The sequence below is a fragment of the Nuphar pumila genome, chromosome 2 (genome assembly GCF_984573655.1).
Source record: "Nuphar pumila chromosome 2, dmNupPumi1.hap1.1, whole genome shotgun sequence".
Classification (NCBI taxonomy): domain Eukaryota; kingdom Viridiplantae; phylum Streptophyta; class Magnoliopsida; order Nymphaeales; family Nymphaeaceae; genus Nuphar; species Nuphar pumila.
In genome coordinates, this window is record NC_143250.1 from 38849717 (window position 1) to 38869641 (window position 19925).

At 34.1% G+C, this 19925-nt stretch overlaps 1 protein-coding gene across 2 annotated transcripts; it reads right to left on the bottom strand.

The window, feature by feature from the left end:
* Positions 1-2691: 2691 nt before the first annotated feature.
* Positions 2692-7440, bottom strand: LOC149845295 (putative glycerol-3-phosphate transporter 4). Of its 2 annotated transcripts, XM_089997554.1 has the most exons (4): positions 5700-7440; positions 5388-5597; positions 3048-3596; positions 2692-2939 (listed from the first exon to the last, which is right to left on the bottom strand). In XM_089997554.1, exons 1-4 carry the CDS (start codon positions 6457-6459, stop codon positions 2902-2904), a joined length of 1557 nt encoding a protein of 518 aa, XP_089853680.1. In that variant the 5' UTR covers positions 6460-7440; the 3' UTR covers positions 2692-2901. The 2 variants fall into 2 exon arrangements, with proteins under 2 accessions (XP_089853680.1, XP_089853679.1); XM_089997553.1 differs by having other exon boundaries at positions 5388-7440.
* Between the last annotated feature and the right edge of the window lie 12485 nt (positions 7441-19925).

Consider the following 19925-nt stretch of genomic DNA (forward strand, 5'->3'; position numbering starts at 1 on the left):
TTGCTTTGCAGGTATTGACCCATGATCTGCAGGTGTCGACCCATGATTTGCAGATGTTGACTCCGAGTTTGCAGGTGTCGACTTCTTATCTGCAGGTGTGAACTCCTGGTCTGTAGGTGTTGACCCCTGGTATGCAAATGTCAACTTCTGGTCTGCAGGTATCGACTCCTGATCTATAGGTTTCGATCCCTAATCTGTAGATGTCGACTCCTGCACTGTGTAAGTCTACTCTTGATTTGGAAAATCACTTTGTTTAGCAAGGGTTGACTCAGGTTCGGTAAGAGTCAACTCATACTCCATGTAATTGAAATATTCGTACAACATGCTCTCTTCTAAAAATTAAGTATAATGGTTTGTATGTCTTACTTCATGCACGCATGCAATAGTTTACTTAAAATCATGAATTCCCATGTAATACTTTGTGTTTGTATAAAATCATTTACACTTATGATTAAGATCAACCATCAAGCTAGGGTTCGTGAAACCCTAAGGGCAATATATATATATATATATATATATATATATATATATATATATATATATATATATATATATATATATAAAAGCCCCAAAATTCTGATGTACAAATATATGTTCAGCTTAAGATGAAGCCAAGGTTCAAAGGAACCATAGTAATGTTAATTGAATATCATTTTGTGTGACATATGACCTATAAGTTGTTGAGTTCACTCGTGTGCACGATATATGTATTCACCTTCATAGGCATATGTAATGATAAGTCTCATTATAAAGAGAAAACCATGTTACCCATTTAGCTTTGTGCTTATCTTGGAAAGGGTAAGGGGTACAACTCTAATTGACATTGTTGTCAATGAAAACATGCTCCTCAAGGGACAATAACTTGACGTCCCTGGTCATTAGAAGTTGAGGACAACATCTACCACAAGTACATCTTAGGCTGGTACTTTTCACACTTCTTTAGAAGGTTAGGGTGCATCCTTACTAAAACACACCCTGAGAAAATCTCTATTGATCATTATATTGTCCCCTGTAGCTTTTGTGGCAGACTAGTCATATGAGTCACTAAAATACATAGAATAATAAACCCCATACGGTCTTGGTCCTGATTCAGAGATGCCCCTATGAGTACCTACAGGGGGTTAAATATCAAAACAAATATTTGCATACTCACACTGATTATTATTGTAAATACCTGATTAATGAAATGTGATTCTTGACTTGCATTATATTCATGTTTTAATTGTATTTATGCTTTACTAAACTCATGCTTTAGTTGTACTCATACTTTCTCTGAAATCCTATTTTATCTGAAATTATATGTGATTTTATATGAAATTGGTATAATTACCTATCAAGCTTTCACCAGTCTAACCCTTTAAAGAGAATTTTAGGTGATTAGCTCATGGACAGTGCATGGTGCGAGACGGTGACAACATCCTGAACCAGACTTTCAGAGGATCATGGGCCAACTCAGGGTGTCTTGTTCATATATTATTTTAACCCTACATTTTTGTAAAATGAATTATAATATAATTATTTGGATTCTTTGACTTATCTATTTTTTTCATGAATGATTCTCACCTATGACCCACTCTGAGTTTGCTTAACACCAAGGTCAAAATAATCGTGTTCTATTGCTTAAAGGTTAAAAAGAAAAAATAATAATTTTCGATAAATTTTTTGGGTTAAAAATTTTGGGGCATCACAAGGGTGCCCTAATGATAAAAAATCCATCGGTGGGTATATTGTTTTCTCATACCAAATATCATCTCATGGAGTTTCAAGAAGCAAAATACAATTGTACACTCCAGCACTAAGGTCGAATACAAAGTTGTTTCCGACAATGTTGCGTAATTGATTTGGGTGCAATTTCTCCTCAAGGAATTGAGAGTTTCTTACTCTTATCCCTCCTGTGTTATGGTGCAATAATGTTGGTGCTACTTACATGGTTGCACTTTTATTAGCATAGTAAACATGTTGAAAATCAGCATGCATTTTGTTTGTGACTGTATCACCAAGATATAACACCCTAAAATTTTATCAAAAAAATTTCAAGATTTTTTTTTAGTTTGATTTTTTTGGTCACAACTCACAACCAGCTAAAGCTAAAGTTCCAATAAAAAGAATTTCCATGGAATAGAGCCTCACCAAGGAAAACAAGGTTTTAATGAAGCTAATCATAAACCGCTATCCAAGCAGAATCCTTTATTTAAAACATTGCTGGTGTTGAAAGTATCAAATTTAGGACATTTTACTGCACAGGTCTCCAGGGAACTAAGGCAGGCATATAAGTTCAAAGCCAGACCAACTACCTCAAGCACACTCATCCATACATGAAGAAATGTAACCAACGTTTACTGGAAAAAATAACCCCAAAGATTTGTAACCAAAAGTGGTTAGCAGTGACCATTGAATACGTCCCTTCACCTTGAGATGGGTTAAAGGCAAGGGCAGAAGTGGTGTGTGGTGACAGTCATAACTAAGAGATGGATATTTCATTTATGGTTGAACAATGACATGTTCCTCGTTCCCAATACAAGCGGTATTGTGTATGGTGGCAATCATTGGTGCTTCATTTATGGTTGTATATGGAAGATTTCTATCTGTACTATCCACATTTTCTTATTCGGCTTAACAAAAAACAGAGAGACAAAAGCAATGGCCCTGAGATTCCATTTAAAGGAAAACAAGGAAAATCCTCTAGGTGGATGGCCATGGCATTGCCAACTAGTAGTTAAAAGTTCCAACCACATGGAAAACTGAAATCAAAATCTCAAAACTTAAAAAGCTTGCTCCATAAATGATTCTTACACAAGGTTTCTCATGTAGATTGCTTATGCTTGTAGTGCTACTCATATTTCTTTATTTCAATTGAAATAGTATGGTTGTTTTTGCGGACCGTACACCAATTTTAGCTCCTTATCTCTGCTCTCTCAATAAGGGTTCAGAAGTAGATCCTGAAAAAAGGCAACGATATAATGTAAATTTAGAATAATTTAGGATGTTTTATTTCTTTGTGTGTGTGTGCGTGTGTGTGTGTGCGCGTGAGAGAGAGAGAGAGAGACCTTGATTTCCTTGCTTGCTTAAGCTCCCATCATGCCTTGTTTTTCTATATATCTCCTTAATTTCTGATAGAACTAAACGGGACAAGAGGAGGCCAGCAATTAAGGCCCCGGCAATAAGCATTACAAACACTGAATCCCATCCTTTTCTTGAGATAAACCCAGTAAGAAGAGGACCGAGTGCAGCCCCCAATGATCCAGTACCATCGATAATGGCCGTTACTGTTGCTAATGCACGAGAATCACCCTTAAGAGAGCTGTGCGTACCAAGATCAGCAGAAACAGCAGTGGTGATGAGGGCATAAGGCCCATTGACAAACATCCCAGCGATCATCATAAGTAGTATGTTTAAGAACTTAGACGTATTGTCGTACCATCGGTATAAAAGAAGTGAAGGGATTGCCAGGTACATAAAGCTGGCTGCAGTTATAGCCCTGGCACTAAGCTTATCTGATATGTAGCCAGCAAGAATGGCACCCACAATTCCACCAACATCAAACAGTGTTGAAAGGTTCCCGGCGGACTTGACAGACATGTAGTCTCCATCAATGGCTGCAAGCAAGACAAGCATTGTATCATGCATCCATTAGTCATATTTATGTAGCTTAATTTCATTCTTGGAAAAGTTCACTATATAGTCTGTGGTATCAACAAGTTAGTTGATGTATTAAAAAAAAATTTTACTTAGATGACTAAAAATAGCCATGGTTGTTGATCTACCCCAACTTCAAATTTGTTCAATGACAAATAAGAACTGGCAAACCACAGCACATGTTGGTAAATTAGTCCAACATGTAGGTGGTGATTAATTCACAGATTGCTGAAACTCAAAATGAATGTAAAAGAATGGGTTCAAAGTGTTGGCATAAGTTTCCAGGTTCCAAGATATTGGAGATGATGCAGGGTTGAACTATGTACTAATGTTCCCAACTTCCAAAAATGCATCCTTAATTATCTATGTTTCAGAGAAGATGGGCCTTGGAAAGTTCAAGGAGACACCTGCAAATACTGATGGCTCTACTATCCAATTAATCATATGATGAACATGTGATCATTTTGCCCATATGTTTATCTCTATGATTGTTGTTCCAATGAAGATAAGAAAGTGCAAATAACCTACAATCTCATAGCCATGCATAAGGATTGAGAATTAGCCTCTGCTATATGATCAATCTGTCCTTGCCATGTGCTACAAACATGTGCACAATATGGCCATGTTTGCTGAGACTGTCCAACTTAAGTTTGACTGGACCTGCAGAAGATAGTGTCCAGAGGGTTTTGCACACTTTCCAATTCATTGTTTGTTTTTTCGAGGAAAGGTTATGACCGAGTCCAGTAGTTTCTAGAATTACATGAATATGCTTCATGAAAAAAAATTGTCAAGATGGAGTTGCAGAATGGTAATCTAACCAATCTAAGCACTTTGTTACATTATCAATTTAATTTTTTGAGCAGTATTTATGGTTCTCTTTGGGAGCTGTTTGAGGGTTTTGGGGAGATTTGGAGTTTTGAACTCGATGTTGGTCTACATATCTTGATGATTGGTGATTGATAGAAGGATGTTGAAGAGGGATTTGGGATTTTGACATAGCAAGGTCAGACCGGTCCATGGGTCTCAGACCAGAGGCTCATTCTCAAGCCATATGCATAGCTTGAGATTGTAGGCTGTTCGAACTTCATTATATTTCATTGGGACAACAATCATACTCATAAACATATGGGGGAAATGAGCACATACGTTCATCTTATGATTAAGTAATATCAATCCTCTTCACATATGCAAAATCGAGCAAGGTTTATCCATGCAGAAATCTGCTCATCCTTGCAAAATTGCAAATTGTTTATATTGTTTGTATTCTTTATTTTTATTAGTAGAAAATAAAAAATTCTTTCAACATTCCATCTCTATTTGCACTATTCTCTAAGACTCTGAAAGATTAGACACCTGATGAAGTATCTGACCAGGAGGGGAAAAAGCCAAAAAGAAAAAGATGAGATCTGAGAGACAATAATATGTAGAAATAAGACTATGAAATAAAAAGGTTTCAACTTCAAATGACAGATGCTGCAGTAAGGGTGGACATCAGGACAGCCTATCAGGTATAGCATACCCGAGCTAGTACTGCCAGACTTGGGCCCACTTTTGGAGCCCAAGCTCAACGGGACATGCCTGATGTGCAAAAAGAACCTCCAATAAGTGTAGCCTTGGCTTGATCTTCCAGGGCAGAAGGCCCAGAAGAGATCTAAACCCAGCTGGTCCCGGTCCACTCATATCAGTGAGTAGTTCCAGTTTGTTTGATTCATATAGAAAATTTTTCTGTAGTTCAAGTTTGAGAACAGTACCAGTTTGACTTAAATAAAACGGTAACCAGTAGAGGAATGTGTAAGCCACAAGCCTTGAGAAAAACAGGCACATTGCAAATGGGATCACTCCAGGAATCATGCATGCTTGCAAGAGCCCAACAGCATTGCTTCTGGTTATCGCACAAACATTTTGCTCGCCTATCTCAAGATCAACCTTATCCTTTCTCACATGCACCTGACCATCCACAACTTTAGCATGTACTTCTCTCTTATTATGCGAGTTCCATCCATGTGGGGAAGGAAGCCCCACATCCTCAGGATAAGCAGCGAGAAATAGATAAATCATAATACCTCCACAAAAAATTGATGCACCAGGAAGGATAAAGGACCACCCCCACCCATACTGCAAAACACTAGAAGCAAGAAGAGAGCCGCAAATATTCCCCACTGATGTATGAGCATTCCAAACACCCATGATCAAGCCTCTCTTCCTTTTTCCAAACCAGTTACCGATAACAGCAACTACAGAAGGCCAACCAGTAGCTTGGAACAATCCAGCAGTCATTTGCATTCCCATGTAAAACAAAAAACTGTGAACATTCCAAAAATGTCCCATTCCAAAGAGCCCAACAAATAACCCACTTCCAACCATCCCAATGGTTAGAAACAGCCGAAGATCCAAGGTATCCCCGAGATGCCCAGCCACAAACATGCCCATTGAATAAAACAGAAGAAAAGCAACATCAATTTCTCCCAATTTTGCAGTCCCATCTTCTTCATTAAATGGTGCCCAACCATCACCAAACCCGCGAAAATGTGCATGTCTGCTAGCCAATGTGAAATTGCCAATCAACCATCCTTTTCTTATAAAGACCGATCCCACTGGCCATGGATAAAACTCATTGTCCAGTCTATGGAACTCCCAGTCACCATCCATAACAGGCTCTGGATCCAAAACACTCTTTACAATACTGGTAGGCTTTCTTGAAGCATGATAGCAAGCATAAGCAAAGAAAGTGACTATCAAAACAAGCGTCCGGTGGGTACCAAGGCTCCATTGCGAGCTTCCTATACCAGTTAGCAGCCTAATGCCCAGAGGCGGCACTCCCATTTTTAAAAATTGGTTTCTTAACCTAGATCTCCTCAAATTGGCATACTCTATCGACCAACTACTCAATACCAAATCCACCAAAATCTTAGAACAATCATGTGCACCATTAATTTTAGCACGACAGACCTCTTTCCAGTAAGAAACATCTACCTCTAAGAATGCATAATTCCTTGTAGCAATCAGGAGATCACCATCAAGATGAAAAAAAGATAGGGAAGGAGTGCCCTTTTCTCCAGCATGTAAATTAGCAGAAAACTGCCACCATTTCTTCGAAAACCATCGAGTTCAGGACGAAAAAAAAAACAAATTACCAATATGGAAGACACTCGGAAAACAAAAAATGAATCTTCAAAACCCTAGATTTGCCAAAATTGCCGTTCTTCCCATCAACAGAACCCAATTGTTTTTTCCAGTCGAAAACTTACGCATCACGTAGCTCGAACATTCTCCCACAAAAATCAAAACAAAATCCCATTAAACTTACAAAAAGATATGACCAACAAGTGATGAAATTCTACGATAAAAAAAGGCCCTAACTTTTCGAAACGGAATTCTCCCGATCAAGAACCAAATCTTCCATTACAAGACCCTAAAGACATCCCTATCCGTCTTCTGCGAAACAGGATTAAGAGAATATGTCAAACGGCCTCTACGAAACCCAGAATTCGACGACGCGGCAAATCACTTTGCCTTACCAAATGCCAAACTCCGAACAACGCCAGATCCAAGCCCTACCTTACTAAATCAACACAAAATCCGCCCTAAATCCCAACCAAAACCCCCACGAATCCACCAAATCCTGCTCTAAAATTTTCAGGAAAAAACTTAATAAATCCGTAAAAAGGTAGAAAAAAAGAATGGAGATGGAGAAAACGAGGGAGAGGAGCCCATGGATGGGTCAGAAAGCGGAGCGAAGGGAGAAGAAGGAGGAGGAGGGATAGGGGAAACGGTACGGGAGGGGATCTACTTTGGCGGGGAGGCCTGATGTGTGGTTCGAAAACCTTGGGAGAGTAGGGACGCGGTCATATATATATATATATATATATATATATATATATATATATATATATATATATATGTTCCTTAGGCCTCATGGTCGGGTCTCGTTAGGCCCTTTCAAAAACCAAGTATTTTTTTTGCAAGTTTAACACCGTAGATGTAATATATAGGTTTTGTTTAATGAGAACTGGAAAATATGAGAACTAATGTGATTTTTTATTCTTTTTCCTTGAATCTAACTGTACATATGTGATTTGCAAGATTGGTTTTATAAAAAACCCACTATTGAATTTTGATGCATAAACTAGATTTTTTTAAGTCTTTAAAATCAATGGTTCATAATCTTCATAAATATTCAAAGATTCAAAAATCATATTTTTCAACAAAAATACACGATCCAATAGTTGATTCCTAGCAAATTCACCATGTCAAGCACATTGATATGGTTGGATTTGCTAAAAAAGTGCTGAAAATGCTCTTCGAGTTCTCATATTCTATATATAGAACATGAGAACTGAAAACATGAGAACTAATTGTGAAACTGCTATTTTCAAGGATTTTTTTTTGTTCTTTCCTCTTGAATCTAACTATAGAGATGAGATCTATCATAAGAATATGTTGTTGAATAATTTGATTTTGATGCATAAACATGATTTTTTTTAAGGTTCTAAATTAATGACTCATGGTCTTCATAAATAATCAAGCATTCAAAATCACATTTTTCTTCAAAAATACATGATCCAATAGTTGATTCCTAGCAAATTCACCATGTCAAGCACATCCTCTTGAATCTAACCATACCGATGTGATCTACATTCTTGGAATTATAAGAACATGTTGAATCATCTGATTTTAATGCATAAACATGATTTTTTTAAGGTTTTAAAATCAATGGCTCATCATCTTCATGAATATTCAAGCATTCAAAATCACATTTTTCATCAAAAATACATGAACCAATGGTTGATTCCTAGCAAATTCACCATGCCAAGCACATCCACATGGTTGGATTTGCAAAAAAAGTGTTGGAAATGCCCATATTTCTAGTTCTTATATTTTAGTTTTCATATTCTAGTTACTATATATATATATATAGGGAACTAAAATATGTCAAATATGTCAAATATGTAAATTTGTATGCATCAAGATTTTCATAGCTTTTTTTATTTTTTTCTAAAATTTTGTTGTACGGATGTAATCTACATACATGGTTTTATAGAAAGAGACTCTTGGATCATCTTATCACGATGTATATAAAGGATCTTATAAGGCTTGAAAATCAATGGCTCAAAATTTTCATAAATATGCAAGCATAAAAAAATCATATTTCTTGATTCATGAACCATGCCGAATGCATTCTCAAGGTTAGATTTGCAAAAAAACCTATGAAAATCTTAGTTCATACCAATTTACTTATTTTGCTAGTTTACATATTCTAATTTTCATATATATATATAAGTACGTGCAAAATTTCAAATGTACAAATGTGATCTATGTTATTGATTTTATAGGGATCAGCTCTTGAAGTGTTCTATTTTAACACATGGGTGGGTTTTTATAACATTTGAAAAATTAATTGACCAAAATCTTTGTAAATTTTTTAAGCTCCAAATATTTTTTTTTCATCGAAAAAACGATCCCGGTGTGGATTCCTCGTAAATTGACTTTGCCCAACACATTTATGGGGTTAAAATTGCGAAAAAAAATACTGAAAGAGTAGAAAAACCTATTTAAAAGGTTTTATTGAGCACATACCCATTACTATATATATATAGATAAATAAAGAGAGAGAGAGAGAGTGGTAGCTGCACAACCCTTATGTGCACAACTAGCAGCGGAACAATGTTGAGCGCTCAACATCATTTTTCCGTCAAAAAAAACCTTTAGCGACGACAAAATTTGCTAAAGGTTTGGGACCTTTCACGACCACCTTTGTCGTCGTTAAGCTTTTCTCATGCCAGCCAGAAACAAGACCCGCGGGATGTAATTGAAGTTGAGGTCCAGTTTTCATGTACTAGTCCAAATGCTTTCTCGGAACAAACTATGTCTCGACGGATCTTTTAGCGGCTACAAAAGTCATTGGTAAAGGTCCCAAACCATTTCCGATGACTTTTGTCGTCGAACGTCGTCCCACTTTTTGTTGCTTCTAATGATTGCAAAGCTACCACCTATATATATATATAGAGAGAGAGAGAGAGACACACACCACATTTGAAATGAGATTCGTGGTTCTCATATTTGCCCCTAGACTTCTCTATGTGCCTAGGGGTGTCAATGGATCGGGTTTGACTCAGACCCGACCCGTACCAAACCCTATAGAGTGTGGGTTTGATAATAAATGAGAAGGTCCTATTCGAATCCAGGTTGGACTCAAAGGGTTCAATTAATATAAGGAGCCGGGTATGGTTTGTGAAATTTCATACCATACCCGAGTTCCAACTAAGATTTGTAATTTTTCATTGTAAAAAAGATAAAAATATTATTTTACTGGGTAAACATCAATCCAATTCATATAAGATTCAATCCTTGTTTCGTACCTTAAATGTGAAGTTTATATTTTAACCATCGCTATTGGATTAAAACACATGTTCAAGTTGGAGTCCCACAAAATTATCCCCTATCCTTCAGTATGCGTTTTGCCATTTTACAAATATAAATCGGCATATTATTTCCACTAAATAATATAATTGCAGTATATATCTTGTTTGATTCCCTTTTTTTGTTCAAGTTGGAATCCGTGTTTGATTCCCTTTTTGTAGGGAATTTGGCATTGAATTACTTGTTTGTTATTTTATTGCATTTTTTATTTTTTTTTACTTTCACCACCAATAGTTGTGATCTATACCGCTTCTCCTCGCTTCTCCTCGCTTCAACACTTCTAACAACCTTGGTTGCTACCTTTGCAAATGAGGCCTAGCTAGAATCCAGTTTTCATCTATTTGTCTCATGCATGGTGACTAGTTTCATTTGGAAGTTTATTATATCTAAATGTGGTTGTCGTCATGTACCTATTAGTTCTATGACCAATGAGCTACTCTTATGGAGAAAAAAAAGCCTCGGATAGACTTGGTAGTTTCATGATCTTAAATATTATAAAAGCATAAGCAAGTGTATCAAGTGCAAAAAAAAATGGATGTTTTATAACTTTTTCTTTATTAACATTCTTATGATTTGAGTTTGAGTTGAGAATGTAATTAAAAATTTGTATAAGCATTTGCATGTGCATGGATTTTTTATAAAAAATAGTGTTACGTACATGGCACATTGTAATTTTTTCAAACATTAATGAGTTATTATTTATAACAACCCCCCTCTCTCTCCACGTCTTCATAGCTCTCTTAAGAAAAATAAATCTCTGGTACACTCTAGTGACATGTTTTTTAACTGAAATCTAATGTTATGGCAAAAATATTCTAATAAATTTTATCATGCATGTGTGTGCGTGTGGATGTATATAGATTGATTATAGGGTAAATATTTGTTGCTAATGAAAACTTGAAACTATTGATTTGCCAATTATAGGTGCAATCATGCAAGTTGTGTTAACTGAATTTCATGTGTGTTTAGTGTGGTTGGTTTGGTAAGGATTTGACCTTAAATTATGTTTTCTTTATTTGAGAATATAATTTTTTTGAGTCATGAAGTTTGGGCCTTCAAAACCTTACTTGTCACAATCAAATGATTTAAAATTATATACTTTTTACTGAACAAACCATGTAGATTACATCGTCCAGTTTGATCTAAGAAAATTAAAAGAACATGAAAAAGACGTGACTTGTACTCAATAATTTCATATTCATTGGTACCAAATATTTACTTGTTTGTCTAACATTAAATTAGTCATATTAATGTTAATTGCTTTCAACTAATTAAAATGATAAGAACACACTTAAAAAAAAATATTTTTTAAAATCTAATTGTTTTTTAGAGTAAAACATGTTACTTTTACTTTTCAAATTTATTTTTCCAAGGTTTATAAGGTGTCTTTTTTTATTTTTTGAAAAAAACATTTGATTTTTTATTTTTGTTCAAAACAAAAAAATTTGCACTATATATTATGGTCATGTATTATGATACCATATGGTGGTACATACTCTTGTTTGTACATATCTAGCCACCAAATGGTAAATCTAACCGTACAACTGTGCTTAGCGTATCTAATTTACTATATTAGAAGGTTTTCATGCCTAATACACCATAAGAATTCACTTTTAAGACAATAAAAATCAATGGCTCACAATTCATGAAAAAAGTGATTTAAAAATGTGATAAAACATCATATTCAAGTCAACTTTAACACATGAAAATAATAAATTGAACATGCTAAATATAATCCAATGGTTAGATTTTTCTTTTGACACTTAGATCTACATAAATCAAGTGTGCACAGTAATAAGTTATGGTGGTACAATACCACACACATATACATATACATATAGAGGAATGAAAACCTACCCAATGGAAAACCCTCCCAAACCTACCCAATGGACGTTTTATTGAAATTTTAATATTTTTTTCAAAATTTCAACCCTACAAATGTGATCTGTATTCTTGCTTTTATAGGAATCAGTTCTTGGAGCATTTTATTCAGATGCATGGATAGGTTTTTATAAATTTCAAAAATCAATGGCATATAATTTTTATAAATTTTTTAGGCTCCAAATATCATTTTTTTCTATCCAAAATTCATGATCCAAGTGTCAATTTCTAGTAAAGCAATCATGTTGAACACATCTGTATTGTCAGAATTTTGAAAAAATACTAAAATTTTCATTAGGTAGGTTTGAAACTGTTTTCATTGGGGGAGGTTTTGATTCCTATATATATATATATATATATATATATATATATATATATATATATATATATAGAGAGAGAGAGAGAGAGAGAGATTTATTTATTTGTTAAAATTGACTCCAAATGATGTTTTGAGTTATTTTAAGCAATCCTAATGTTCATCAACTATGAACATTGAACATTTCCATTTTTATTTTACCATCTTGAAAATTAAATCTTATGGCATATTGAATATGATTAAATGTGTCAACATAGTAAATAAATCGTGTTAAATACATGTGTAAAGAGAGATTTTATATTTGGTGACTAGATCCACAAACAAGGCTACCACCATAGGGTATTTTTGTTGAAAACCATTGTGTGTGTGTGTGTGTATATATGTATATATATATATATATATATATATATATAGAGAGAGAGAGAGAGAGAGAGAGCTTCTAAACCATTTATATCCTAAACCAATTTAGACCCCTTTAGAAAATATAGTTGCATGACTCTGATTGCTTAATTTAAACTTATAAATGTGTTTATCAATGTTTATTTATTATAAACCATGCATTGAATCCAATCAATCTAACAAGAATCCTTGATTTTCATTTAATCAATTTTTAGTGTAATATGAACCTTTGAATTTTTTAGTGCTTTAAAACACATATAAACATGAAAAATACTTAATCTTACACATGTTTTCTACTAAAATAAACTATAAAGATCACATCTAAATGTTTGGATTAAACAAAAAAATAATATTACAATTATGCTTTCCAAAGGCATTTAGGATCGTTATAAACACTCTAAATTTTCCTCATTCACTTTCAAACACCCCCTGCCATAGATGCCAAACTTGTAGGTTAGTGTAGCAGTCTAACCCTAGGTTTGTCCCCTTTTAGGTGTCATTTCACCCCCATCCTGTCAGCAAATTTCTCATTTTATCCCTAGGTCACCTTAGATCTTTGTCAGTCAGAGTCAACCAAGCTCATTTTTAAAGCTCAGAACAGTTAGAATGTCAGTCATTTCTAGCTCACCTGAGCCCAAAATGAGCAGATTGTGTTTATTTCTGACCATTCTTGTCAAAATGGGTTCATTTCTTGAGAAATGAGCTCATTTTTAACCTGAATCTCAGTCAATTATTCTCGGATTAGTCAAATTTAGTCGACCCTATTCCCCTAAGTCTAATCTGAGCTCACCAGAAGTTCAAGTAGCGTGGTTCTAGTTCAAATTTATTTCCCACAATCTAGGAGTCCATTTTAGCCCATTTCAGCTCATTTTAACTAAAATTGAGCTAAGTCCAGTCGGTTGAGCTAGTGTTTGAGCTTCAGTTTTAGTTTATCTCAGTATTACTGATCTTTGTTTCAGCTAAAACCCAGTTCTTATTCGTGACTCACTTCACTCTAGTGATCATTTCTCACCATTTCTCTAAGAAATGATATCATTTCTCGATCGTTCAGTCTAGGAGTTTAGTTGAGCCCGTGTCTTGTCAGTTCATATGAGTTCTTAAACCCTACAACTCAGTTTATTCCAGTTCAAACCAGTTAAAACTCCAACTTTCAGTGTTACTCTTGGCCCTGCAGGGACAAAAACTATTTCTTGAATCATTTTGTTCATTTTTATCACTTTTTAAGCTGGTATAACTGTCGATCGGGGTCCAATACCTGAAATCCTTTATCGAGGGTTTGCATTTCACATGGCATTCTATGTCATATCTCATCATTTCTCATTATTTCATATCATTTCATTGCATTTCATCTTATTTTCGAGATCCAGCACTCTGGTTTTTTTTAAACATCTAATCCATATTCCATTTTAAAACCTTCCTTTCAAAACCAATTTCAAAAACCTGGGTTTTTTAATTGACATTTGCCATTTAGCTAACCCCCAGAGCTTCATTTCAAAAGCATTTCTTCAGAAAAACAATTTGGATTCATTCCAAACCAATTTTCAATCTATTTTAAACCTCAGATGAGACCCATCTAGGTGGTGTCACTTCTGAATCCATGATTTCTTTTAAAATTTGCACAATTCCAATTATTTCAGAATTCTAGTTGGACTAGGACTTTGTCATTTTTCATTTTTAAGCCCTTTCAATCTTCCATTTATTGATTCTGAGTTAGAAGTGGGTTCATACCTTGTTTATTCCCCATATTTGGTTTTTTTCTCATAATTTCAGTCGAATTAGGACTCTGCCCTAGAGTCCTAATCGAATCGGGACTCTATCCTGATTTCATTTTTACTTGTTTTCAAAAGTGCTTTTAAAAAACAAAATCTTATCATTTGCTTCTTAGAAAACAAAAAATTCTCTAAGTTCTAGTCAAATTAGGACTCTTCCCCAAAGTCCTAATCGGATCAGGACTGTGAACCTGACTTCAATTTCTATCTTATTTTTACCTATTTTCTAAAACTCTCTCATTCTTTTTTTAGAAGACCCAAAATTTAAAGAGTTTTAGTCGAATTAGGACTCTGTCTCAGAGTCCCAATTGGATCAGGACTCTAATTCTGATTTCAGTTTTCATCTTGTTTTTACCTGTTTTCGCAAAAAGCTCTCAAAATCTTCTTGTCTGTTTTTAGAAAAATCAAAACTTTTAGAGTTTTACTCGAATTAGTACTCTATCTCAGAGTCCTGATCGGATCAAGACTCTGTTCTGATTCTGTTTTAACTCCCATTTTCACTTGTTTTTAAAACCTTTTCCAGTCAAGAATTGGGGCATCACAATCACTAGCCAATATAATAATGCTTTTCTCTCATGCCTTTCTTCGTTCATGGTTCGATATTCTGGTGCCCTAGGCATAGAGGAACCACACCAATCCATCCTGAACTTGGTGGTTAAACTCTACTGCAATGACGATATTGTAGGGGAGGTCCTGCGAAAAAATAGCTCGGCGCTAGGATGATAAAAAGCTTAACACCTCTTTTTCTTATTAAATGAAAAGGTCATCTTATTCAAAACTCTAATTATGGCATCCCCTCTCTCTCACTTCACACCTTGGAACAACGCACTGTTCTTATAGAGTACAGAGAAACGCACTTCCACATCTTCTTAATCTGAAATAAAATGGCTGACGAGAGGAAAGGTTCCTTGGGAGGGTACTCCCGAGAACTGATCCAGTGGAGACTGGGTGGGGCCTGTAACTCCCATTTTCACTTGTTTTAAGAGTTTTAGTCGAATTAGGACTTTGTCCCAGAGTCCCAGTTGGATCAAGACTCTAATTCTGATTTCAGTTTTCATCTTGTTTTCACCTATTTTCGCGAAAAGCTCTCAAAATCTTCTTGTCTGTTTTTAGAAAAATCATTACTTTTAGAGTTTTAGTCGAATTAGGACTCTGTCTCAGAGTCCTGATCGGATCAGGACTTTGTTCTGATTTCTGTTTTAAATCCCATTTTCACTTGTTTTTAAAACCTTTTCGCCTGTTTTTCAAAAAAAAATCTAATTTTGTAGAGTTTTAGTCAACTTAGGACTCTATTTCAAGAGTTTCAGTTGAACTAGGACTCTGACCCTAACTTCGTTTTTCAACTCATTTTATTAAATTCTGAGAAAACCATTTTAAAATTCCTTTATTTATCTTTAAAAAATGCCAAGTTTTTAGAGTTTCACTCGAATCAGGACTCTGTCCCAGAGTCCTAGTCGGATTAGAACTCTAAATTTTCATGATTTTAATCTTTTATTTTCATTGTTAGACATTTTAAAAACCTTGTTTCTTAACCTTTGTTTTAATCTTTTCAAAATCCAAATTTATCAGCTTTCTTCAGGTGGGGCCCACAATGCATGGAGTGTCCAAACCCTAAATTCTTCACTTTTATTCAAATCTCTTTCATTTCATATTTTATCCATAGAAAAATACAAAAAATGTTAAGAAATCTAGGTGTTTTTTAAAGTTTTAAAAAAAAATCATTTTAACACCTTTTATTTTCAACCTTTTTAAAATAGTTTTCTGAAAAATCAAGTGAGACCCACTCTGGGTGGTTCCATGTTTGAAAGAGTTAGGGTTAGCCTAGGGTTAGTTAGTGCTCCAACTAGGTTAGAAGTCTAAAAGAATCAAAATTGGTTTTTAAAAGTCTATTTTCACCTTAATATTTTAACCTCATTTTATCTTCTAAATAAAAGTTTTAAAAACCAAATGTGTGCCCGCTTAGGTGGTTCCATATTTGAGACCTTTTTTAGTTGAATTAGGTCAATTAAGATAATTAGCTAGAGTTGGATTAGGTTAGGAGTTTTCAAAAAAAAATGCCCCCTCTAATTGAGCCAATTAAGAAAATTTGAAATTAGTTCGAACTTTTTTTAATTAAGATTTTGAAAATCTATTTAAAGGAGACAAAAGGGGGGGTCGACCCCTATGCCCTCTCTCTCTCTCTCTCCCTTTCTTGTTGCTTCTCTCTCCTCCCAACTTCCTCTCCTTCCTCCATTGGAGCTGCAACCTCCAAGGTAAGCTTTGTTTATTTTATTTTATACTTTTTACTAATTTTATTACTTGTTTTAGCCATTTTAGCCATTGACGCCCCTTTGGTTGTGAGTTTCAAGCTTAGCTTTCGTTAAAGAACCTTAAAATCGATTTAAGAAAGTGATCTAACGTTGTTTGAGGGCATTTTACATGATTTCAATCTGTTGAAATCATTGGAAATATCAATTTTTATATTTAAGCCAAATAAAAGATGAGATTCGCCCGCTCAATGGGTTGAATCCTTCTTTTTGAAGGCTAAATCAAATGCTAGCCATGTATTCTCTGAATTTTTTATTTCTTTTGTCATATTAATGTTTATTTTACTCATTCAAGCATCAAATCCAAATTCGTGATATTGTTTGCATATTTTTCTTATTATTTTTCATGTTTAGATTAGGTTTTTTTTTCAAGTTTTATCGATAATATGCGATCTCCGATCCCGGGCATGCGGGAAAAGTGTTATTGCATGTACATTTTTCTGTAAAAAAAACAATTTTTTTAGGATTAAATCGTGAACATGTTAGTGATTTTTTATAAAAAATCAGATTATTTTAGGTTCTATAACCCTGTCAAAAAAATAGAAAACCGAACCTTGTTTTTTGAACCGTGAAAACGCTAGGTGGATTCGAGAATGAATTGCCAAGGCAACATCTCCCTCGTCAAAGATCTGATCGATGATCCGCAAGTTGCAGTGTCTTCATTATTTTCTCTAGTATTTTTTGTAAAATTTTTATGTATCTGTTTGCTATTTTTCCTCTATCAGAAAGTAGAATCAGTTTTACATAGTCCGTTATATCTTGTTTAAACCCTAGATCAACTTGGGCAGATCGTATCTCTCTAACCAAAGATTTGATCGATGATCCGTAAAAGGAAAAATCTTATTCTGTGTATCCACTATCAACTGCTAAAATTTTATAATTTTTAAACATGATTTGCTATATTTCCCTATACCCAAAACTGAATGTATTTATTTCAACTCGTTATTTATTTGTTGGAATCAATCGTATATTGTCGTAATGATATCTCCCTAACCGGAGATGATTTTTCTGATCTATAAAAAGGGAAATCTCTATTATTTTGTCTAGTTTCTTTGTGTAAAATTTTATAAATTTCTATGTTGGTTTGATACCTTATTCGGGTCTGACACTGTGATAGGCACGTGCCCATGAGCAAAATTACATATTTTTAGGGTTTTATTCAATTTTTAAATTAAAAAAATATTAAAAATAATTTTTTTATTGCAGTTCAATTTTAGGGTTATTAGAATTATCCATGTCAATTTTTATAAATTTTGGGATCCATTTGAGACTTTCTTTGATTAAATTGCAAAAACAGGATGCTCGCGGAGTCTTGATTCGAGTAAAACACTGGCAAAAATCACTATTTTCATGATATTTTAGTTTTTTTATAAAAAGTTTTATATTTTTAGGGCTTTATCATGTTTATAATCATGTCAGGGTACTTCATACCCAATTTGGTGTTGATTTGAATCTGTTTGATCACTAAATTCAAAGTTTTACCAAAATATTTTTGGAAAACCCTGATTTCAAGGCCGTAGTCTTGTTTTCAGGGATATTTTTATCATTTTTCTTAAAATTCTGAATTTTAAAGTTGTTTATCTTTATTATTTATTCAATTTTGTATCCTCTTTTTTATGTTTATCTAAGGAAAACAAGGAAAAAGGCTTATATCTGGATAAATCCAGCAATTTCTAGATATTGCTAGATAAATCCAGAAAAGCTGACATATCTTTATTAACAAGTTTGCTAGTTTTTCAGGGATATTCAAGATTGTATTTTCGCTTATTTTCTTTTATTTCAATTCAATTGGTGATGTAAATTAATTAAAACTTTGGAATAAGAATTTAATTTTCTACTAAGAATAGGGTTGCATTGCATATAATGTATTCATTCAATAATGTAAATGTGTGTTGAATGATGATTCATGCATATTCAAATCCACCATGGTCTACACAAATGGCATGTGCACTAGCTTCTAAGGAGTTGATAAACTCGGTGGGTTTCGTATTTATGGTCATAGTCAGAAAACGAACAAAACCCAGATTTATCATCTTTTTCTAAGCCACAAATGGCCTACACTCTTAGGCATCTTCAAAAATCATTGCATATTTTCAAAGTTTTCTAAATATTTTTTCCTTTTAGAATGAAATGAACTATATTCAATATGTGTTCGTGGTCATAGTCAGTGATATGTAAAGAATTTATTTCATCTAAATTCTACACGGCACAAAAATCCTTTTATGAATGTTTTTCTTCAAAATTCTTCAGAAAATATTTTCTTAAATTACATTCATGCATCATCTAGGTTAAATTTCATCATGAATAGTTTTTCACAGGGCCTCACACCCATCTTTTTTGATATATTTTCCAATTCCATCTAAAAAAATTTAATTTTCTCAAAGTTATTTGAATTTCTTTAAAATCGATTTTCTCAAAACCTTAAGATTTCTTCAGAAATCAACTTTCCTTTCTCTTCAAAATACTTTTCTCAATGTAATTCATGATTTTCAAAGTGTCCCCTTTTCCAAGTATTCCAATTATTTCAGGCATACATCATGTTTTCAATCTGCATTTTTCTGAAATTCATAGCACATGCCTAATTCTTTGTGCATTTAGGAATAGAACATCGATTTAGACAAAGTTGAGCAAAGCAAAACACATGATTGATCCTTGGTTCGATTACCCCTAGTTATGGTGCCAGAAACAGTTGAACCTCGTACTGACAGGCGAGTTACATTCTTCAGAATTATCCTGCATTTTAAAACGGAGGTAAGTTATTTTCAAAATCTTTTTCAAAGGTCAGTTTGACTTGCAAAAGTAAAATTTTGCAATGATAACAATCGTCTAGGACATAAATGATTTGGGAGCTACTTCTCTCTCTTTATATATATATATATATATATATATATATATATATATATATATATATATATATATATATATATATATATATATGCTTCTAGCCAATTTTTTTGTTTTTTGTCTTTTTTGCAATAGAAGGGAAAACTTCTTTTTTTTGGAAAGGCAAGATGGAGGCGGACCCTAACAGAATAACAACCCCTCATGTGGTAGAGGGTTTCAATCCTAGGCCTTCAGCTCGACACAAGACCCCGCTTACCATATGGGATACAACCCCGATGGTGATAGAAGGAAAAACTTTATTTGGACATAAAGTAAACAGAAGAAGGTGGCAATGAGAAGTCGCAAGAATACAAG